The sequence below is a fragment of the Helicoverpa zea genome, chromosome 11 (assembly GCF_022581195.2).
Source record: "Helicoverpa zea isolate HzStark_Cry1AcR chromosome 11, ilHelZeax1.1, whole genome shotgun sequence".
NCBI classification, from domain to species: domain Eukaryota; kingdom Metazoa; phylum Arthropoda; class Insecta; order Lepidoptera; family Noctuidae; genus Helicoverpa; species Helicoverpa zea.
Window position 1 is genome coordinate 11,568,859 of NC_061462.1, and position 24,308 is coordinate 11,593,166.

The window sequence follows — 24,308 nt, forward strand, 5'->3', positions numbered from 1 at the left end:
AACATTCTTTAACTCTAAGACTAAAGAGCAAGCCACAGGTTCAAAAAGCTACTAAGTACACCAATGTATAAAAATCGTCTGACCTATCAACAATAACAATCAAACCACACAAATAAACCTACCATTCAAAAAGCCACTCAAGTTAATGGCAACATTATTAACACCATAAAAAAAGTTCAGAAATGTCAATCACAAGTCTCCCCACACGTCTGTTACCCATGGGGAATATTTACCCGGGTGTGTTTGGGTCGGGAATCGAAGCGGCTTCGTATCGATCCGACCACGGCGAATGGTAATGGGGGAAGCGAGTTCGTATTTTATTTTTGTTCCTCGAAAGTTGTAGAAATGCAGGCATTGTGCAGTTAGGGTGTTTTATGGAAGGTGGGTAACTATGTTTTGCATACGCTTAAGCTTAAAAAAGGTGGCTAAGCGATTTTTAAATATTTAGTAAACAGAAAAGCGAATTTCTGTGAATTTAACTAGCGCGAAGTCTGGTAAACAACTTAGTAAGTACATAAGTACATATATTAATTCACCTTTCTTCTCTTCACTTATAAGATTTCAGCCCTCAACGCTGTGGACTTCCTCAAGTATCAAATATTGCTTTCATCAATTCACGGTTTTATTAAATTTTCCACTCTTTGGGAATACGATCGACTTGAAAAACACACGATTGGATTCTACAGGTACCTACAGGAATCCAATACACGAAGATCAGGTTAATTCATAATATAACGTGGATACGTACGTAATAGGAAAAGTGTTATTGTATATTTACAGAATATTGCAAAGATAAACAGTTTGAATCTATCCAAGTGAATGATAAGGAGTTTAATTATAATTGTACTTATAACGTGCTTATCTTTGTGAGAACTTTTAGAACTTAATAACGATTGTGATGTAAAATCATACATCGATATAAACAACAGTGTTATTCACAATAACTAATTCCATGTTAACAAAACCTTGATTCTTCTATTCATTTGTACGTTTCCCAAAATACTGAAACGGTAATCGCAAAACTGCCCACGTTATGTGGACAGTTTTGCCATTTGGACGCTGTATGGGTCTAAACTGCGGAAGAAAAAGAGCTCGAAGTTGATCGGTCTTCTTATATAATTGTTCTTATTCTTGGTCTGAAATTAACTTTACAGCTGGAGTAAACTAGAAGATAAGTATGTGTAACTTACCTATGAATGTAAGCCGGTATGCGATCCATCTGAACTCCGTAGCAACGAGTGAAGCACTAACAACACCTCACGAAGTACCTGGTCAATAAATTATCATTAAAAGCCATTTACAGTAAGATCACGGTCTTCCCTCGAAAAGAAATTCGTCTCATCAATCTTCTAGCTGGATAGGTATATAGGGTGGTGATTGATACTTCAAACTCAAGATTTCTTATTTAAAATAGGTCTATAAAATAGCTTTCTCGAAAAGTTAAGCTAGTTGCACCAAGAAATGGGGCTTATGGAGAAGAACTGGCAAACTCCATAGTCAATCTTTAAAAAGTGTCGAGTTGCAAAGGTCTTCTTATCATCCCACTGCTGGGCACAGGCCTCCTCTCACACGGAGAAGGATTGAGCGTTAAGTTTTTAGTAAATACTTAATATCAGCAAATTATAAATGAAATGAGATGAAATGAAATGAAATCGTTTATTTTGCAAGTTGGACATTAAATCACTTTTACGCGTCATTTTTAAGAACGCTGAAGTGATAATGATCTTTATCAATAACACACCCTCAAAATTAAAAATTCTACTTTCTAGTATTGTTTGTATGATAATTTCGTTTCTCACCTGTACGACGGGAGGGGGCGCGGAGCGGGGCGCGCTCAGCGAGCCGCACCGACGCCTTTAGCCCCCGCCTGGAAACAACGTGTTAACATATACTACTAATTATTGTTCACTTGTAAACTTTGTGCTGATTGACTGAGTGAAAATACAAGAAAAAAGTCAGGAATTTCGTAAAAATATACGATGAACGCACAAGACTAACTTTGAATACAATTAATTACATTACATGTAATACAAACGACCTTTTATTTACAGGGATATTTTTATCAGACTTCGATACAAGAAAAAGGTTCTCTATTTGAATGTTTGTAAGTTTATTTTTTAAAATTAAGATACTCGTACGTGAGTACCATCCGCCCGGTATAAGTAGTCCATGGGACCATCTCGTCACTACGAGTTCCTTCGGAAGGCAAATTAAAATGGTGGGTCCTCATTATGCTCTCCTCAAAGATACATAAAGTTATAATAGGTCCAGAGACGTAATAAATAATCTATAATTTGTCGATAGATTTCCATCCAATTATAATGAACTCTTGCTTTCGCAATACATAATTGGCAAAGTACCAGCTATCTACATGTTTACGTTTAATTAATTCATTAGTTATTACGAAGTATACGGACCTTTTGACATCTCACCTATTTACTTTACGTAGTCACTAGGACTTACGTAGTTAGGTAACTCTCGGTGAAACCTAACAAAGTTTTAAAAACATACTTTTTGAGGTTCCGCATCCAAAGGGTACTAAGGAATTCCATTATTAAGTCTGCCCGTCGACAACTGTCCGTCTGTTACCTGTTGGTCTCATGAACCATCATAACTAAATATTTACTGTTTACTATACTACACATGAATATCAGCTAGCCTTGATGGATAACGTATGTGACATAAAAAATCCAATCAAAGAAAATACCAAGAATATGGAAACCTGCCCAAATTCCTATCTCTGCTGACAATCATGACTTCTAACGTAAATTAGAAGGCCCTTCCCATCCATCTTGTACTACAAACTTTAAGGGTGAGTTGCACCATTTAACTTCAAGACTGTGTTCAAACCAAACTAACTGTCAGTTGCCGAATGAGAGCGAACGTTACGCAGTTTATTGTATTTCCATATATGCCTATTCACTTTTTCGTTCACGTCTTAACGACGCTATGCAAAGACGCTGACATTCGCCGGCTGACAGTCAGACTGAACGCAGCCTAACCAGCCATAACACAAACCATAACCAGCCGTGTACTTTCCACCCATTGGTCAAATCGTGCGATTTGACAACGGAAAATGGTTCGGTTATCGTTATAGTTAAACGGTGCAACTCACCGTTAGCTGGTTGTGTCATCCCACTATAAATAAAAATCTCACAGAATAGGTGTATAGTCTATTTTCGATTGCAGAGTGACGCATGGCCTGACGGATATAAATTAGCCCTTTGATTTGGCGTTATTTATATTTATTGTTGTTGGCAACACAGGTGTATTTTAATTATTTATTTCAGTTCTTTGTAGAATCGTGGGCGAATGGGCTAATTCCTTATTTACTACATTCCTTAAGTAGTAACTTCATAACTTAGTGTTTGCAAAATGCACATTGACCTGCATGGCAAAATCTTTTAAAGAAATATGTAACGCAAGTGTAATTTGTAATTTAATCAATAAACATAAATCAGTAGTGATTTTGTAAGATTGAGATAAGAACATTTATTTTTATACGCATAAATAACAATCATCATATGATTGTCACCAGAGATAAGATTTGGCAGTCACCTATTTATTCAGAAAAGTGTTTCTTACATATACAAGTTTTTGCTATCAACACATTATAACAGAAATAAATTAGCTTCACACACAATAACAATACTGGTACCCATAACACAAGTTAAATTCCAACATGGGTACCGTTCACGTAAACACTGTAATTAACTAAGCAACGAAACATGTTGAAAAAGTATGTTACTAGTGTATGTCCAATTTTTGTGAAATAAACAAATTTATTTATTTAATACAAAGTACAATTTTATATTACCAGCTGAATCAGTTTGTACAAAATCTAATAGGAAATATCATACCCAAGATAAACATGCACTAAGAAAACGCCATAGTTTTGAAAATGGTTCCTCACTCTCCTGTCCCAACCAGTTTGGGTATAAAGAAATGAGTATATTAAAAATAATCTTAAGCTTATTTTGACACACAAATGAAGGCTTATTTAATAAAGCTACATATTCTACAAAATACTGGATATGACCAGTTATTGAATGCTAAGTGATTAACCTGATTAGATAGAATTGTTTTCACATGTGCGTGTAAGTCATTATTTTCGGCAGTGAGAAATTAGCTCTTAGCGCAATCTATGTTCATGCATAACTCCTGTTTTATTGAGTCACTCAAAATATGAATATAAAAGCTTTGTATGTTTGTTATATTTACTAACATAGGACCAGTATTATTGTTATAGTAGGTAGTGAAAGCATAACCATTGGTTGAGGATTTTCTCATTTTTACTACAAAAAATTTGCAATACTATACATACAATATACTTATTACTAGGAAGGACACAAGTAACATATAAAGAAAAATGGTATTTCAGTTAATTTGAGAACCTAATTTCAGTAAAACGTAATTACCGTCAAGGTAGCCTCTGTCTAAATTTGTAAGTTATACCCACAATAAGAGATTATAAGTCAATATCCTTTCACATTAGAATAAAAACACAGATCAGTAGTACGATGTGGTGCTATGCTATGGAAAAAGTTACTTTGAAATGCTTGAGAATGGCTACTGTTGTCGCACATTCAAGAAAATCTAAACGTGGAAAGTATTCGCAAATTCTTGGGCTGCTAGCAAATCATTTTACTAAAAAATGTTCTTGTAAGCAAACATTTAGAATTGCCAAAGGCTTTCACAGATATATTAGGCTATAAATTCAATTTGTTTTGAAACAAAGGGAGGTAAGCTTCTGCTAATAACGGGGTAGGAGGAAAGGGTATAATATTGATTGTTACTAAAATTGATTTCAAGTTCATGTCAATCTATAATTATATCATCCTTTGTCAACATGAAGTATTTTTTATGCTTTGTTATTATAAAAACTTATGCCATCACTGAGATATAGGACATTGAAAGAAGCAAAAGGGCAAACGCGATAAGATCTTCGTCGAAACGCCGGTAGTAATTAATTTATCAATAAACTGAAGGTAGGAGATATATGACCGTTTTGTAAAACACATTATAACCATGCTTTCTGTTATTTTTACTTTGATCATGCCTGTCTTGACGTAAGAATTTAACTGTTCATGCAAATAAGACATCATTCATAGCATTCTAATTAAAAATAAGACAGAATTTCATAGGAAACCAATTCAAATTCGTACAGACTCATAGGTCTAAAACGGTAACTATTTTAATCCTAATCTGTTGATTACACTAAATAATGCTGATACTATGGGCGTTTACGTGAATTTACTTACCATATTCATGATTTTCAATGCCGGTTTCACTGTTTTTGGTAAAAATAACAACAAAATATCACAACAAAACTTCCTCCCACGACCGCCGTTTGCAATTTTCTGGACTAGTGATGAGACACATTTCAATTCAAATTCAGTGAGATCAAAATTGATAACGAATTTTATTTATAATAACATAATTTATGACCATGCTTTCCAAAGAAAATTGAAAAGAAACAAAGAATAAACAAAAAAATAATTGATTTTTAAGTCTGATCAAATTAATTGAACTTTTAAACAAATAAGAAATAAGCAACTTGAAAACATAGTCGTTTTTCAATTGTAGGTGAACATCACTAGTGTTACAGATAACATTAAGAAAACGTTTCGGAACTGCTACAAATATTGTGGTCACATGTCAAACGCGTTTATTTTACGTTTAGTTAACAATGTTTGACGATCGCAGTTGTAATATATTATAGCAACATTGCAATTCCATTGTCAAAAAGATAAATAATTTTGCTTTTTGTAAATGCTGTAAAAACTGCAATTTTCCTTTTCAGGTCGTTTTCGTAATATTCAAAGGTACTTTAATAGCTCATATTTTCTTACATCTTTTGTAAAACAGCAAAAATATAGTATTGATTATCATAGCTTGAAGTCGTGATGTAAGAAGTCGATTTTTACGTATTTTTAACACAAATATTAGATTTTAACGCATAAATAACTGCATTAGATGGTTCGCTGGAGTTCATTGTGTGAAGAAGTGTATAAAAATAATCCTCTTTCGGTCACAGATGTTGAAATTAAGCGGGGCACTGATTTGGAGGTTAGGTTCAAGGGCAGTTGTGAGGAAATACTCTGGCCCCAGCGCTACAGTGTTCAAAACTGAGAAGCTGGACCTATCCACAAACATAGCTGATAAAAAGGTTGAAGGTCTAACTGGCGATGACAAGGATAATTCAGGTAAATCTTTAGTTATTTTCCTCTCCGTTCTCACTAAGTTCCTATTCGATTTTTGCTTCTGCATTAATAGGTTTTAAACAGAACAGTATGGTTAGTTCTAACTCCGCCCCCAAGACGACCCACTGACCCTCAGATCTGTTCTTAATTCATCACAATTAATCGTAACTATAGAAATAAGCAGGTTTTCGGCGCAGATAGTCATGATGTTTCATACAAATCAATGTAATAAAACACCCAGCCACATTACCTAAACAAAATTCTGTACAATTACAGGTTTAGTAGCAGCAGCATTTGCCTCCCTACACAATATAGACCCAGTCGAGAAAAGCAAACCGAGTCCAAAATCCGTGAAGTACAATCGGTTAGCGCAGATTGAGAAGCAGATAACCAATGCATCAGATTTGAATACTCTGCTAGTGGTCGCTGAAAACCCTGTTGTGTCACGGAGACATGCTCTGAAGGTCAGTTCTGGCATAAGCCTAGTTTAATGTAGTAGTTGCATGCAAAAGTTTTTTTGATGTCCTCCTAGCCTATTATCGGCTACGGTGGCTGTTCTCATGTAAGGAAATGAGCCAACTGCGCAGGACATATTATAGTGCACAAGCATTTGTGCAGACACAGTTGCATTCACTATTCCTTCACTCTCATATCCCGATGGGACAGCAATCCAACAGGACCGGAGAGAGATCAAAGTAAATAACATCCAAACATCAATCTTAATTATATTTTTTTATTATTAACATCCAAAAACTTAATGCAAATTTCCTTTTCAGATGGTATCAATATTATCAGAATGGACAACCAGCAGCAAAGTCAAGCTAGCGGACTTTGAAAAGGATGCCCGGTTCCTCAAGCTGTGCCGTATATTGGCCAGATCTTCCTCCACCCATGCAATAGGTTCCCTGACGATGGCTGAGGATCTGAGCACAGTTTTGGGCATCACTGGTGATGATGAGGCTGCCAGATTGATTACAAACTTGACTTTGCCACAGATGATCAAAGTAAGCTTCCTGAGTTCTATATTTGTAATTCATTTTAAGAATGTTCGAAGACTAATCAACTTACTTAGTGTTATGTAGTATTTAATTTTATGTCCCAGACATTTTTCATTTACAAAAGGCAATCAGTTTTCATGGAACAAAAAGCTTGAGATTTTTTTTGTATATCCTTGATGATATTCTTTTCTAAATACACTTCCGGACACATCTATTGGCCCACCTTGTATTTTGGTCCTAGCTAAAATTTTATATTAGGTCGAGCAAAAAGTTTTTATGCAGTTTTGAACCTAGCACATTCACAATTTCATTCAATAGTCTTTTTTTTAATTTCGAACACAGAATTTAAAGAAACAAAAGACAATTTGGAGCCTGTTTGTTGATATCAAACAATCGAATACTAAGAAAACTTGGTTTTATTGGTTTAGTTGGATTTAATTCTTGAAAAAGTGATTGATATCTTTGGTTTTGCAACAAACATTACTTATTCTTAACGTTAAGGTGAGGTTCTATCAATAATCTATGGATACTTCACCTGAAGTCGCCGCCCAAGCTGTGGCACTTATTCAGGCCGAACACAGCCAAAGAAACGTGAGTGCTCAACTTAATTTAAGTCGATCTGCGTTCCAAAATGGTTATCGGAGGTACCTAGAGACTGGCGGCTTTGTTCGTCGCCAAGGAAGGCCACGATCTCGGGTCATAACTGAAAGGCAGGATCGATTCATAGTGACGAACAGCTTGAGAAATCGTCACCTTACCTCCATTGAGATACAAAACCAACTTCGCGACTTTCACGGAGTATCTGTGAGCGCTCGAACTGTCCGGAGAAAGTTAAAAGAACGCGATATGGGACCACACAAGCCAGCTAATGGCCCAAACTAACGCGAGCCCACCGAACAGCGCGCCTTCATTTCGCACGCAGTCATTTAAATTGGACACAACAAGATTGGAGCCGTGTACTATTCTCTGATGAGTCTAAAATTGTGTTACATGGCAATGATGGAAAGAAGAAGGTCTACCGACGTAAGGGAGAGCGTTTCGCACAATGCTGCTTTGAAGAGAGGGTTGCTTATGGCGGTGGCTCATGGACTGTCTGGGGCGGTATATCCGCGAGCGGCAAAACTCAACTTGAGGTTGTTACAGGACCACGGCTGCCAACATTAAATGCTGAAAGGTACATTCGTGAGTGCTTAGGATCTCACGTGATACCATACGCGGACTATGTGGGCCCAAATTTCCTTTTTATGCATGATAGTGCATAAGCCCATGCAGCCGGCAACGTCAGGGAATATCTTCGGGATGTGAACATCACAGTTATGGACTGGCCAGCCAGAAGCCCAGACATGAACCCCATTGAGCACATGTGGGACGAGCTAAAAAGACGTGTTAGGGTTCGTCAGCCAGTTGCCCAGACGATGCAGGACTTGAAAACTGCCATAGAAGAGGAATGGGAGATGATCCCTCAAAATTTCATAGAGCGGTTGATAAACTCTATGCCTAATCGTATGAGAGCTGTGGTAGATGCCCATGGAGGCAACACGCGTTATTAAATTAAACCTTTATTTGATAAAACATGTTTTTTATTCAAAAATCAATTGCCTTTAACAAGGCGCATATCCGACTCGTTAGGCGTAGCTCCATGTCTTGTGGTATTCTGAATTCAAATTTAAAACAATACGATCGAAAAAGAAGGTAAAATGTATCAGGTTTAAAACTGCATCAACAGTTTTTGTTCAATCTTGCAATCATATTTCAGTAGGGGCCATCGAAACCTAAACTCTAAGGTGGGCCAATAGTTGTGTCCAGAAGTGTATTATAGTTTTGGCAGTCTTTACCCATGTCCAGGACATTGTGTTGAAAAGAGTCCTGCACCTGATTTCCAATGGATTATTTCACACTTTTTGCGTAGTGATAATCGAAGACAAATCATTTATTCCATTTAGGCCTTTACAAGCACTTGCGTTTATTTATAAGTTTAATTCAAGTTGTAAAAAAAACTATCTTTAAATTCTTCTAGGTAATGAAAGCTCTTCAGCAAAAAGGCCGGCGCAGCACGCCGCTCCTCCGCGCTCTCTCACACAACATTACCAACCAGACTGAGGTCATTGACCTGAAGAAATCAGCTGATCTCCTGTACGCTATGGCATCGCTTAACTTCCCCGATCCTGTGTTACTTGATAGGATATGCGAGTAAGTGCAATAAAATGATAGTTTTGAATTTAAAGCATCAATAGGAAAAGGAAATAAAATGCACGTCCTGTGTACAAATTAAAAAAATAGCTATAGTTCGGCCATTCAGAGAATGCGTTCCTGACACGTCGCGATTGAACTGACGACGTAACTTTGCAATGGCGTTGCAGTTACGATAAAAATATTTTTGCTGGTTGTTTACCGTTTTAACAATTGAGGAGCATTAAAACAACATTATTATATCAATAATCAATGAATGTAGTTACGTCGTCAGTTCAATCGCGACGTGTCAGGAACGCATTCTCTGAATGGCCGAACTATAGGCACATTCATTGATGTGATAAATCACAGTTGAAGTTGTAAGTGTTTCAGAACAATGAAAGTTTCAAAATGAAATGGAAAATTGGCGGATTTTGTTAACTATACCATCATTTGCCTTATATATAAACATGAAATAAGGGTTTAATCTGAAAATAGTAAGGGCACTTTCAGACGTCAGCGTCGTGAGGTGCCCACTTTCATCTGTAAATCTACCTAACTTTGATTTTTTCCTTTTCAGTGACGTAATAACCTGCCTACCCTCAAACGAAGAGAAGTCAGCAGTCGTGAACTCCATCACTGTATCCCTAGGACTTCTGAAATACCGACACGAACCAGTCCTCTCAGCGATTGCCGATTGGCTACAAAACCACATACAGCTCTGTAGGGCGACTGATATCGCGTCCGCTGTGGTTACCATGGCAACTGTTGATTATTTACCGCCTACCCAGTCTACTTCGGCGTTGCTTGAAGTGAGTGATTTCACATAGATGTTACGTTAAACGAACTGAGTGCTGATTCCGAGTTTTTTGAGCGTTCGCAACTCGATCCGTAATTATAACTCTATTGAAATAAAGAGTCGTATGCTGCGTCACATGACTTAGGTATAACATCTTCACTCATTTTGCCGGTTAATAATGTTTACACTCGCAAAAGTGAGCGCGACTGTAATACGACCAAGTACCGATGACAGTCTTTATTAAATAAACAATTCAAAGATAAGTGCTACGTAATTCAATGGTGTAATAATCTTCGCATCGAAAAATTTAACTTGCAAAACTCGCACTAGGCACTCTGTTTCAGCTGTCAAATCGCCGATTTGACCAATGTGCGGTATGCAAATGGCTTGTTGTAGCTAAATAGTACATTCACCACAAGTGTTTCCTTATGAAATAGTAAAACTCACGACTGAAGTTTTGTCTGCAAGTTTGGCTGTTTTTTTTATAGTTTTGGCACTGTTTACTTATTATGTTTTGATTCAAAATGCACAATCATAAACCCAATTTATTGAAACTCTGTGGGTTGCCTGAAATTCGAATTTATATTTTTGGCAACCCTCAAAAACAAATCATACCTACAACTATGTGGGTACCGTGGGCTTAACAAGGCTAATTCTGAAGATGTTCACACAAACATAGCCTTGGTCTTGGTGCCTCTAACTCCGAAGATTGCTACAAACAATAATTAAATTAATAACAAAATATCTTCACAGACAGCTCTATCACTGAAAGAAGAAGAGATGTCGAAGTCTTCATCATGGCTAGACCTAGTATTCTCACTGCTGACGCTGAACAAAGCTCAGAAACATCACCTGGAGTCCACGCTGAAGCCTGAGTTCATTGACAAGTTGCTGTCTGCTGGTGGTAAGCAATTTATGAATATTTTTTAAATATAAATATTTCTATTGATTTACATAGTTATTGTTTATTCCTTCAAAAGATAGTTATGGCACTGTCACCCGCGAGTTTTGAATTCACTATGACAAAGATTCATGGGGTATTCACAATTTTATTGGATATTTTATATGATGATGTTTTATTTCACGAAAGCGGGTGAGTCATACACAAGGCTATGGCCCTATACATAGTATAAACAGTATGCAGACCAGAAGCCAGCACATAAAGTTACTACATCAGTCAAACTTATATATTTTGATCTTTATCTCTAAAGTATAAGGTTCAATGTTGATTGGTAAAATTTGAAAAAGAAACCTTGATTTTGTGGTGCGTCGGTACATTTACAAGTATAGCTCACCAGCTTTTGTGAGATAAAACATCTGTATCCGTAACCACTTAATCTTTCTGTAAACTGAGTAAAATAAAGACACTTCAACAAAATACTCAAATCTATATTTTCTACCATTTCAGAAATACCAATCCCCGCCCGTCGCAAGCTGATGATGATAGACTCGTACCTATCACTCGCCCATCCCGGTTCCCCTCGCCTGGCCGACCACATCTCCGTCGGGGTGCCGGTACTACACACCAAGGACAAGTCCTTGTATGTACAGAGCATTATGGACACCTTCAAGAGTTTTGTGTCTGCGGAGACGTTTTTGAAAAGAGAGTGCAATTCCGGTATGGGGTTCTTGTATGGTAAGAAATTTGGTTATTTATTTTTGTGTCATTTTTACTGATATTGTTAAGTTTAAGAGTTTTTTTTGTTTGAACGTACTAATCTCAGGAAGTACAGACCTTATTTTGAAAAAATATTTCAGGGTTAAATAGCCCATTTACTGAAGGCTGTCCCTGGCTGATATACGAAGGCTATATTTTATTAGGTTACGGGAAGTAGTTTATAGAGGACGCGAGTAAAACAGCTCGAAGTCAATAAATACATTACAAGTTTTTGTCCACAGATGCAGAATTTGCCGTGGATTCCAAATGTCATCCTGTTCCTTTAGAGAAAGCTAAAAATAACAAAAGGTAAGAGATCTATTATGTACTAGTTTCTAACTGTGTAACTAACAGGACATTCTTTCATATGAAGAAGATTTAATTTATACCTATTTTTTTCACTTATATTTATTAAAATTTGCAATATTTCCAGCGTATTCCGGATAGCGGTGCTAGGCTTGGACTACCACGACATGACGCGCAAGACCACGGCACCGCTTGGCGTCAACCAGCTGTATACTAGGCTACTCGAACTTAAGGTATGGTACTCCCTGGAAAATCTTACTATGTGAATAATATTATGAGTTCAAAGCATGCCAAAAATGTTAGAAGCACGAAATGGTATGTGTCTTGCTAGATATTGAGTTACTGAATCTACAAAAAATCTGCGAAAAGTTGCCATGTTTAAATCGGCAATTCCGATACTATTTACTTTGCCAATCCATTCGATATAAAAAAACAATTGAGGTTACATCACTGAAGCCATAACGCGAAAGCAGTACAAACAAAGAATACTTAGTTTTGTCAATATCATGGATGTAAAAATCTGACCTTCTATTCAAACGATCTTCATCAAGACTCAATACCTCAAGAAGTTCAATACCTGAGCTTACCCTTTTGATACTAGATCCCAGCTGGCTGCTCGATTACTATGAAATACAATACTTAAAACTACAACTCAATGTGCAATGCAATTAAGACCTTACGTCGTTAACTTAAGGTTGATATAAATTTAAAACTCCCTTTTACCTTTCAGGGCTACAAAGTACTCCAGATTCCATACACAGAATTCAACCCAAAAGACAAGCTGGTGAGCAGAGTACAATATATAGAGTCAAAGTTAAAGCTAATTGTTAGTAATCACGGCCAATCGTAGGCCTTTGTAGATATATTGTTTGTACTATATATTGTTTAATACATGTATGTCTAATGGTAACTGCGTGGAACGGAACGTGTGTAGCTACTTTCACCGGTGGAAGGTATGGTCAGCAGAAAAATTTAATAATAAAAATCTTGGTTGATGAAATTAGGATGCTTCCCTTCCCTCTTGCTTAAGAAGAGACTTGTAAAGTAATACATTCTGAATGAGGGTTCATAGAAAACACTGAACAGTTTTCTTTTCTGAAAATGATAAAACAAAGTCATCAATATATAAGCTTTGTCTGCTGACCGTGCTTATTTTACTGATGCCAATGCCCACGAAACTTAGGCAATGGACACTTGCCGAAGCTACAACTGTGCCTAAAAAACGCATTTTTAAACGAGATTTAATATTCCGGACTTACGAAAACATTATGAAAACCGCATTCAAAGAAGTACGCTAAAATTACCTTTATTACAATCAGAAATATAACAGCTCTCGTCAATTAATATTGCCGGTCTGAAGTTGGCAAAAAGTGGGCTATTAGTGATCAACAGTTACTTACAAAAGATTCCAACGAATTGAGAACCTCAAGGCATGAAATAACTTCAGAGCGGCAAATCTATTAGACTTGGAAAAAAACTGGTAATAACTTGAAATATTCTTTGTTACTATTGTATAATATGTATTTTTTGTTTATTTTCTAACGTTATGTGTTGTTAAAATATATTGTAAGTAACTATTATAATAGCTTTTGTTATGAAAAATCTTACATTACACAACTCGACGAACGTTGAACTTATGTTTTGTCTCTTTCGTTTCCTTTGTAGCAAAACGAGATAGCAGTATCCATAGAGTTATGTTGATATAGACAGATACATAATTTTATAAATACTTTAAATCGATGCTTTTATATGATCGAATGTTTTGAATACGTATTTCACACATTTTAGTTAAAACTGCGGTTACCATACATTTTTAGTTCGAAACAAAATCGTATTAATATTAATTTATTAGTTTAATTTTTATGCTTGGGTTTACAATGGGATCTTATGTCCCACGTTGGGTGCCAATATCAAATGTTTGTGACTACCCTCGTACTTATGTCTAAAAATATGGGTTGGTCGTAATGTTGGTATTGTTAGCCAATGTTTGGATGTAAATTATGAATTTTGTCTACAAATATTGTTTGATAGAAATATGTTGTTCTTAAAAAATCTTCATGAAATTAGTATAAATATCTAGGAGTATAATATAATGTCAGAAATTATGTAACTAACTCCTCAAATTAATTTGCCTAATTTTTGAAGACGCTTTAAGGGAACGTATTTATTTCTCAAAGTGATATTTGTGTACAAAACTCGATTTAGACAAAAACTGTTGACAAATGTATGAATGTGTGCGTGAGACTGTAGATACGGCTGTTAATATTATTTAAATAAAACAGATTTAACAATAATAGCTTATTTTTATTTTATAATAATTCCTATACCTACTCTAAAGTTAACAACATATGAACATAACGAATACTTTTAACAACGTAACAAATACGATTTTTTCTTCATTGGTATCGTTTTGCATACCCTTAAAAATATACTCCTTACTTAATAAGGTACCTTTAAGAGACCCGAATGACAGGTCTAAACAAACATCTAGACGAAAGTTGACTGTTCAAGCCTAGCATTAAGGCTGGTACTTTTTTAAATGTCCGCAAACATATGCTAGCAGTGGACTAATACACAGTTTTTGTTCATGAACATAAATGCGCGAACAATTTTAGTGGAATCTCGCCGATAAGGGACTATTCTTCTAAAGAAGTCCCCGTCCCTTGAAATCTTATGTAAAGTTTGTATTGAATTGGGCACAGCGCAATATCATCGTTGACAATTTGTATCAAATGGCACATTACTTCTATCTGATCTGGTTGACCAATCTGTCGGTACATTGAAGTTTCAATAACATGTCTAATTGAAATCTGTGTGTTATCGACTCTTGATACCGTTGGACATGAACCTGAAACAATAATATTATTGTTCATTTTACACTGAATTGTAAGCGGCTGAAATTAAATTTTGTAGTACAAACACAAAAAATACAAAGTTAGTATGAATTAGGCGGTCTATGACTTGGGGTTTTTTATATAATGCTTGACCCAGTAACAAAAGGTTGAAAATAAAATTATTAGGTTAATTGCTTTTCTTATTGGGTGTAGTTTTTTGAAATTAATCCCTATTTAAGGCTGTCCACGGAAGCCATCTTAAAATGTAGTAGGTACAGCCATTTTAAAATTTCATAGTCAGCAATATAAATAAAACTTTCTACAAATATCTATACTAATATTATAAAGAGGAAAACTTTGTTTGTTTGTTTGGTTGTAATGAATAGGCTCAAAAACTACTGGACTACATACATACATGGATGTTTGATATTCATCCCTATTTATATGATGACCTCCTTAACCGAACTTCTTTTTTGGCAGTATTAAAAGGACTTACGTCCCGATTTTCCTGAAGAATTCTCTGAATAACTTGATAACGTCACCGAAGAAGACCGCTATCTGTGGCATGTGGATCCTGGTCTCTCCCGGCGTGAACACCAGGTGATGCTTGATCTTCTGTAGGCTTCTGAAGTTGTGGCGACCTACGCCTATCTTACCGAATTGACGGTACTGGAAAGGAAAAAAAAAACAACGCATAAGTATCAGTAGGTAGGGGGAAAAATATTGGCATCTTTGTGCCCAATAGGTCCAATGGATAAGCAGAGAGAGTTTTAGAACTTTATTATTTAGCTGGCTTTCGACAACGGTTTTGACTGCATCCAGTGGGAGCTATGTACGTCTCTTACCTGGATGAAAAAGCCTTATAGCTATATTTTTGAATGGGATCAAGCAAAGAATATATTTATTTGATCGAAATGTGGTGTGACATAGGTATAGCATAGGTCTCCACATGATATTGTTTTGTTCTGCATCTAAATAAACAAGTAGGTACTAGTTGGACCTCCTAAGCTCTTAGAAATAGGAACTAGAAAATATAGGGCTCAGCTTATTTTGTTTAGTACCAACCTACTTAAAAAAAATTTAGTGAGTTACCTGGGCATCAGTCAAATAGACAGGTTCATCGAATATGATCCATATGACGGCTTCATTGCATTCAGGCGAAGTCAGGGAGCCAGAGTATGTGTAGTACGACTCTTTGTTTGGACTGAATAGTTTCCTGAAACAATAGCATAAGGACCTGTACTTCTTTCAAGACTTCACTTACCGCCTTTGCCCTCGGGTTTGAGTCTATTTTTTAATCACTACATAGAATAAAACAAAGTCACTTTCTCTGTCCCTATGTGTGCTTAAATCCTTAAAACTATGCAACGGATTTTGTTGCGGGTTTTTTTTTAAAGAGTGGTTGAAGAGTAAGGATTAGTACATGTAGATACCTATAATAACATCCATTAAATGGTGGAGTATGAGCATTGCACCCGTGCGAAGCCGGGGTCACTAGTACGTTAAAGAAACGTTGTAATTTAAGGATAGTTCTCACCAAACTTTTTGTCATGACGAGACATTGCGCGAGTCGCTGCGCAGAAACCAATTTTAGATTTTAGGTACTTTACTTATGTTAGTATTTAGGTACACACCAACTCGTTGGTTGGTCTAGTTGTCGCAAGTGTGGCTGCTGAGCACGAGGTCTCGGGTTCGATTCCCGAGTCGGGCCGAAATCGCTTTGTGGGTTTTAGAAGACTTTCACAAAGCAGCCCGAAGCCTGGAAGTTGGTGATTGATTCACCCGTGCATCGGAGAGCACGTAAATGTCGGTCCTGCGCCTGATCTCTTTCCGGTCGTGTCGGATTGCCGTCCCATCGGGCTATGAGAGTGAAGGAATAGGGAGTGCACCTGTGTCTGCGCAAATGCTTGTGCACTATAATATGTCCTGCGCAGTTGGCTAATCTCCTTACATGAGAACAGCCGCCGTAGCCGATAATCGGCTAGGAGGACATCAGATCATCACATACCAACTATTGTTGGTAATTATACACCTACTTATAAGATAATGTGTCAAGGAACCGTGATCAATTTGACAAACATTGGGGGCAATCGTTCTTAATGCCTTCCTAATTTCGATCAATTTAGTAGCTTCACAAATGTAACGCTAATTGCTAATTATGCCTTGCTACTTACAAGTTGGTAGCTTCTTTTAAAGAACATGATGTGTATCCCAAATGAATGAAAATTGTGTTGCAATTAATTTTATATTATGCAACTGAGTAGTATCAAGTGAAACACTATCTTTAATAGGCAATCGTCGTTTGATTTTTTCTCTTTCTCTTTGAAGTTAATTCAAAGGACGGACCCATACAATAAGTGACCTGAGCGCGTTAAGCCCATAAAAACAAAAAAGGAGAGCTAGAATAAAAAGCCTTCTTTTGTAATATATTTTATTGCATTTAACAGAGAGAGCATAATGATTGTTTCGATCACATCTTTCTCAAATATGTTGATACCTAAATGGCTCCGAATGAGCATTTGCCTTATAAAAATACAAGAATTCATTTATTTGAAACCCAGGGGAACCTACACCCAGATCAATCACAACGATTGATAAGGGTTAAATTGTGTTAGTATGGGTGACTTAGGTAGGACTCACGTCATATCGAGGATGACTCCGCTGACCCTGTCTCCGGTGTTCATGAGGTGGGGAATGTATTCCATGATCTCCGTTACATGGGGTTCGAAGTCGTCTATCTCTGCTTGTACCTGCACGAGAAAATTAATATCTTTATTTATTTATTTTCCAACATATTTTCTACATTTGAAAATATTGAGTACTTACCTACCTACAAGAAAAATGCATAAAAATATAAAAAATAGGTGATGTTAATTTATTGTAGGTCCTAAGTTGTCGTAATGTAACTTTGTCACTCTGAAGTCAGCAATTTTATGGCTGCGCCGCGCATACGCAGTGATCTGTTCACACATTTTGACTGTCTCGAAGTATTTCGAAGGCACTAGAACCAAATTTGAGAGCGGGAAAGTTACTTTAACTAGAGAGCAGAAGTCTTATAGAAGTGGGTAAGACTGGATCCTATAATCTATGTAGGTATGTTTAAATATTTTTTCATCCCACCATCTCGGAAAGAATAGTTTTACCCTTTGATATCTGAGCGCAAAAGCCGTTTTTATCCTCTAGAGCGGCAAAGTGATTTGAATTTAGAACATCGTGTGCAATACTCCATTTGTAAACAAATAAAATAGTCCTTAATTTAATTATTCAATTAATTAAGTAATTTTTATTATTGTTTTTGCACAGATTTTTAACCGAGTTTCATTTTTAAACCGAGTTTCCAAATAAATGAACTTTAATAGGTAGGTCCTTCTTTTTAATTTGATATTCATATGTATTTTTGCATTTAGTAATTTCCTCGATGAAGTGGGATGAAAAGTTACGTGTTGCACTCGAGTGCAAAGATTTTTCACCTTGTGCTCTTTTGATTCCCTTGCTATCGCTCAGGATTCTAATTATTGAAACACTCGCTACACTCGTGTTTCAATTTTAGAATCCTTCGCTTACTTGGTCATTAAAATTGAGCACGCGGTTAAAAAGCAACTTTGCACTCTATATAACAAATAACTATTAAGTAGAGCCTAGTCTCCTAGATCTGCGTCACCCACCTTTAGACTTAGAACTTTGATTAAAAAAACAACGGCATATATTTACTGTTTATTGCTACTTCTTTTCTGCAATACTTCCTCGAAATTTTGAAAGAGAAATGATTAACTTGCTCAATAGCCTTGATAAACCCATATTGAACGTGTCAAGGTTACAAGGTCATAATGCAATCATAACCGACAATATTTAATTGTTATTTATTTTATACATTCTTGCACTTTTCAAAACAATGAGAGCACCTGCAATTAATTACCTAAAGCTGATTATTTTTGCACATGGTTTATCAGTTGACTGTTAATTGCCAAACAATTGTGTAAACGGTGCATTTTCTTTTTTAATTAACTAATCTAATTGCATTTTTATAGTGTCAGTGAACTGTCGATAACATTGTTTTTATTTCAACCTTGCTAAAACTAAATTAATACACTTCAGTCAACGGATCAACACCAAGAGCAATTTAAATATACATTTTCATGACCAACCAATAGCAGAAGTAGATTCAATAAAATTTTTAGGGCTTCACATAGACAAAAAACTGAATTGGAAACCGCATACCGAAATCTTATGCAAGAAACTTAGTAAAGCTGCTTACGCCTTGCACACTTTGTCGTTTATAGTAGGTGTTGAGGCATTGTTGACAGCCTACTAAGGTCTAGCAGAGTCCCATCTGCGTTTTGGAGTCATTTTCTGGGGCAACTCTACAGAACGGGAAATGGTGTTCAAGGCCCAGAAGAGATGCATACGTTCTATGTTTAAAATCAAACCTACTGATAGTTGCGTTCCTTGCTTCGAAAAATATAAGATACTTACTTTGCCATGTCTTTATATCTTAGAATTGGCGCTCTTCGTTAAAAGCAATCCCAGTCGTTTCAAGCTACAAAACGAACTGATTCCCCGAAACAGACGAGACAATGGAAGGATATGCCTTCAGTCTGCAGGGACAGCCCTTATGCGCAAGAGTGTGTTCTGTATGGCTCCAACTATATTTAATACACTGCCAAAGAGCTGGAGAGCGCTGCCATTGCCACTTTTTAAAAATGTACTGCATAAGTTTTTAGTCAGTAAAGTATATTATAATATTTTAGATTTCATAAATGAAAAAGACTTTATTAATCCTAATTATATTTTTCCTTGTTCTTCTTCTTAATCCTATGTTCAATAATTTTTGATTTATTAATATTATATTGCATGCCAATTGGTAAAATATGGCGGATCTTTTTACCCTTATTTAACAACATCATTGTAACCCGTATTTGCAATAATAAATATCTTTATCTTTATGTTTTAATGCATTTGAAAAAAAGTACGATGAACTGCAGGGAAATGTAGACTTTAGGTACCTATAGGAAGTGGCCTCGTTTAAAATTGCAAGAGTTGGGCGAGAGATAGTAAAAGTGCCGTCATTGCATTTGCATTTCAAAAATACCTATTTAATTATTGTCTTTTTTCGTAAATAAATAATTTAAATTTTATTTTCTTTTTATACTTTTGTATTTTGTTGTAGGTAGGTACTTACCTTTCCTTTTAGCGCAATCTTAAGGATTATTTGCACCCTCAAGTGTTTAACTAATCACGCCGATAATTGAGAAGCATGTATGTATATGTATAGATATACTGACGTCTAAAACTTTTCTAAATAATATAGGAAAGAATTAAACTTACATTGCCAAAAACGGAGATGATGGCCAGTCCGTCCCTTTTGCCCAACGCCTCAACTACTGACAGATCACTTCTCACGTGAACGAAATGTAGCTCCATGGGGAATCTGGAATAGTATTTTTATTAGGTATACAGTTTTAGCAAATCCTCTTCATATTAGGTGATGATAATACGACTTTTGGCTGCAGCGCTAAATAAATATTCAAGCCATGAACATTTGAGAGTCCTTACAAAACCAATACCTTAGCATAGGTATGTAGGTATGGATCTCATAGTACTTAATTGTCTATTTTTCATCATCATTAGGTTTTCATCAAATCAACTTATCGAAAGGTTCGTTTTAAGAAAACAAAACTTTTCTGTCGGACTAGATTGTTCGCGCTTATTACAGAACTCAGTAGGTACAAGTTTTCTGATGATAACGTAAATACGGTTTTCTGATGATAAGGTATACAAGAAAAGAACACTCACTTGACGCCATTGATGGAGTGTTCAGAAAGCCAGTGGAAGTGCAGCTGCTCCAACCTATAGAGGTACTTGAGAGGACCTCCCGTGACCACCGGGTGAATCGCCTCCTCGCCCTCCGAACTGAATTGTACTGTCAAGATTTGACGAAGATGTTAAAAAATATATACTTTTAAAACCCATGTGATATGGGTGTATGTAACATTAGCGGGTAACAGTGTGTAAAAAAAAAATCTGTACCTGCATTTCTTTATCTATTAAAAGAATTCCAAATGTGAAGAATTTATTTCTATGCTTGACTGGTACTTACGCTATTATCAGGACTAATTTGAAAAAATCTATCATCGTCAGATAGACCACTTATCGAGGTAGGCTTTAGGTTACCATTTGTCCAGGAGCCTGGAGCAGTTCCAACGGGTGAAACTGGTTGAAGCTAGTTAGGTAATTATATTTTCTACATAGTTTAGATAGCTGTTGTTAAGTCCAGTCGATACGCCAATCATCTCGTAACTGCAGAGTCGTATGATGTTAGATATACTTACTTGTATGCCCATTATTGATACCAGAGACGAGCACCCTATGGTACCCCGAGAACTGTAGAGGTCCATACTTGATGAACATCTTCGTGAAGTCCGGGATGACCTCACTGGTCTTAATGTCAATGGGAGACTGCCTCTTGCCACCCTCCTGGCAGTGGTGGCCTGGCCATTTGGATTCTTCTGCATGGGTGAGTTAGAGAACGGTAGGTAAGTGAAAAGACTTAGTCACTTAACTTTTCAATTCTTAGGTTTCCCACTTTTTCAGATATATAAAACTACCTTATATAGATCATGTGAAAGTAAAAAAACAGCAATGTTTACACTACAAAGTAACGGGGCTTAAAAAATTACATGGTATTACACGATAGCGTTGATATAAAGAACTTTAATCGCTATTACTATTTTAATAAGCGTGAAACTGTAAACCTTTGATATGGACTACCGGCACTAAAGATCAATTAGGGCATAGCAACAGTGTAATATTCACCTACATTCCATAATATAGTATTTCTCTAATAGTTTGAATGATTGAATTGTCATTTCTCCTTTTTCCTTTGATGGGTAGGTAGATATCTTCTGCAGGATTTGGCTTCCTCCAAGCCTTCCTTAGCTTAGCTATATACACCAAACAGTAGAAACCTACAGTAGCGTATCTGGTATTGAGCGCTTTCCGAATATCTACCAAAGAACCAATTGTAGAAGTAGACAGCTATTCACTAATATTAAACATTACATTTGGCAGCTGCATCCCTGAAGCTAAAAAATATCCCACACTGCGCTCACCAACACGCAGGCCCAGCGCAGTGAGTATGGTCAAATATCTCCCTACTCACATCTAACCCCAAAAACGTTCACTAGATAAAGATGCCCCCTAGTCCACTAGTGGACGTTTTTAGGCTGTGACAACGAAATTATTATTTTTTTTGAACAAGCTGAGTAAAAACACTTACCATCATAACTCCATAGTGGCTCATAGTCTACAATTGTGGCAACTGAGCTGGACTCCGCCGCTATTTCTGTGAATAAAAACACTATGACTTGTGGTGAACGGGACACCCTGTTTTGGGGCAGTCTTTTGTAATTTTGTAATGTTCGAAAAATTATGTTGTTCAGTCTATTGTCCTTATTTCCATACAAAATGTCTCATAATAATATATTAGTACAAGGGTATCTATATTAGTGTGTCTGGCTATTGCGTTTTCACTGTAAAATAGATATACGAATTATGATCGACATTCTATAGTATAAATTTCGCCATATGCCTCAGGATTTGACTGTAACCACGGGACAAACTCGTCTTTAAACACACTCGAGAAACACCGAATCTAATTGACGTACGTAACAATTTTACCTACTTACTATTTACTATGCATACCTGCTATGACAGTATTTAAACAATGCCATACAATACGCTTACTGTCTCATTGTTTTCGCTAAAGGACATTTGTTATTTTACTAATACAAAAAGACTGGTTTGCCAAAAAATAGGCTCGTCATAAAAACATCACTTTCCCTAAAGGTACGTTTTGAATGCTAACTGCCGACTACAACTGCTGACTGTACTCAAAAATCCCGGATGAACCACTTCCCGAAACCGAGTGAGAGGTAGCCTATGACATTCCTTAGGCACTAGGTTCCGCATAAACGAATGAAAAACGCGGGAAACAGCCAGTAACAGAAATAATTACTAATTAGTATTACATACCTATCAAAGGCAACAGGAAGACAATCCTTAGCATTTCTACACTGTCGTGACTCTCTTCAGCACCAGATAATACTGAATGAGAAACTTCATTGGCAAGATTTACAAAAGATCATGTTTATAAAATAACACAAAAGAGAATCGTTATTGTTATTCATATTGTTGGGAAAATTTCACGAGAAATTGTTTCCTTATTTGTAAAAAATTTGATAATGAATTGCTTTGGAATATGGATTCAGTTGTTAGTTTGGGAAAGGCTCACATCACTACTTCTTCATTTTTCGTACTTACATACGAGTAGGTGCATCATGTGTTTGTAAAGATATGAATCTCCATCTTTAGCGTTGATCATGTTTTCGAGTAAATATTAAACAACCGAGAACAATACAGTCAATCATAATTAAAATTTGTCTGCAAAACAGCAATTTCATAGAACCAAAAATTAAGTATGTCAGTTCCTAAAACCCCTTTCCATTCCCTTCTGTCTTTTCTTTCCCTTTAAAAGTTCTTATGTTTTGCCGGAAAGATCCTTCTTTACCTAATATAAATACAAAGAGACAATTTAGAACTGTACCTAAACAAAAAATATTTTATTCAAGACTGCAAGCATCTATATTAAAATCTACAATCTTCACTTCTTCTAGCCGTGCCATATCTCAATCTACACAACGCCTAGATAGTGCATCTCGTCCCCTCGACCATTAGTCGTAATCGGCGGGAAATCTGAACTAGTCCACTGTATCTTCACTAACGGATGCTAGATGACTAGATTGTGACCTGATTCTTGGATTACTAGGTATTTTGTTTAACGTGGGAGATTTAACACGTATTGAACATGCGTGGTGGTTAACGCTCAATCCTTCTCTGTGTGAGAGGAGGCCCGTCCCTAGTGGAAGGACGATAAAAAGGCTGATGAACTGTCATCTCTAAGTAGTTTTGAAAGGTCTAAGAAGTTAAAAATATTCGGTTCTATGGAAACTGCATTACACATTGCTTTCTGCCTAGTAAAATATAAGAGTACCTAGTTACGTTTTCTTTACTATAAAAATAATGTTCTGGAATGCCCCAGAACATTATTTTTTGTTTTATTTTTGGGATTTTAAAATGTAGGTACTCTTCCGTAAGAAGAATAATATTTCTTCAATTAAAATATTGGCAGACTAACAGACAGTTAATGCCACGCGTTATCTTATCAGCTTTCATAACTAAAAAAAAAAAATTAAGTATGTATAGTTGCTAAATATGTATATTTTCTAGGTTAAACGCTTAAGCTATGAAAACCAGTAATAAAAGGTAATCTTCAAGCAAATACCT

General features: G+C 36.2%; 3 protein-coding genes across 3 annotated transcripts in view; 1 reads left to right on the plus strand and 2 right to left on the minus strand.

The window, feature by feature from the left end:
• The window catches only part of LOC124634317, a 64,681-nt gene extending 59,318 nt beyond the window's left edge, over positions 1-5,363 (minus strand). Inside the window, exons 1-3 of the mRNA XM_047169852.1 lie at positions 5,262-5,363; positions 1,800-1,867; positions 1,191-1,268 (exon numbers count right to left, since the gene is read on the minus strand). The gene's annotated coding sequence lies outside the window, so the exon portion shown is untranslated. The remainder of the gene's footprint in view (positions 1-1,190; positions 1,269-1,799; positions 1,868-5,261) is intronic.
• A 356-nt stretch (positions 5,364-5,719) lies between these two features.
• On the plus strand, positions 5,720-14,426 carry LOC124634498 (FAST kinase domain-containing protein 4). The gene is made up of 11 exons (XM_047170096.1): positions 5,720-5,825; positions 6,038-6,206; positions 6,480-6,667; positions 6,980-7,207; positions 9,219-9,391; positions 9,951-10,182; positions 10,923-11,073; positions 11,578-11,805; positions 12,069-12,135; positions 12,260-12,365; positions 12,863-14,426. The coding sequence occupies exons 2-11, from the start codon at positions 6,038-6,040 to the stop codon at positions 12,980-12,982; spliced, it is 1,662 nt and encodes a 553-aa protein (XP_047026052.1). The 5' UTR covers positions 5,720-5,825; the 3' UTR covers positions 12,983-14,426.
• LOC124634499 (carbonic anhydrase 1-like) lies at positions 14,416-23,027 on the minus strand. The gene is made up of 8 exons (XM_047170097.1): positions 22,243-23,027; positions 21,296-21,472; positions 20,760-20,886; positions 20,292-20,394; positions 17,607-17,716; positions 16,059-16,182; positions 15,463-15,635; positions 14,416-14,980 (listed from the first exon to the last, which is right to left on the minus strand). The coding sequence occupies exons 2-8, from the start codon at positions 21,372-21,374 to the stop codon at positions 14,950-14,952; spliced, it is 747 nt and encodes a 248-aa protein (XP_047026053.1). The 5' UTR covers positions 21,375-21,472; positions 22,243-23,027; the 3' UTR covers positions 14,416-14,949.
• Positions 23,028-24,308: the final 1,281 nt, after the last annotated feature.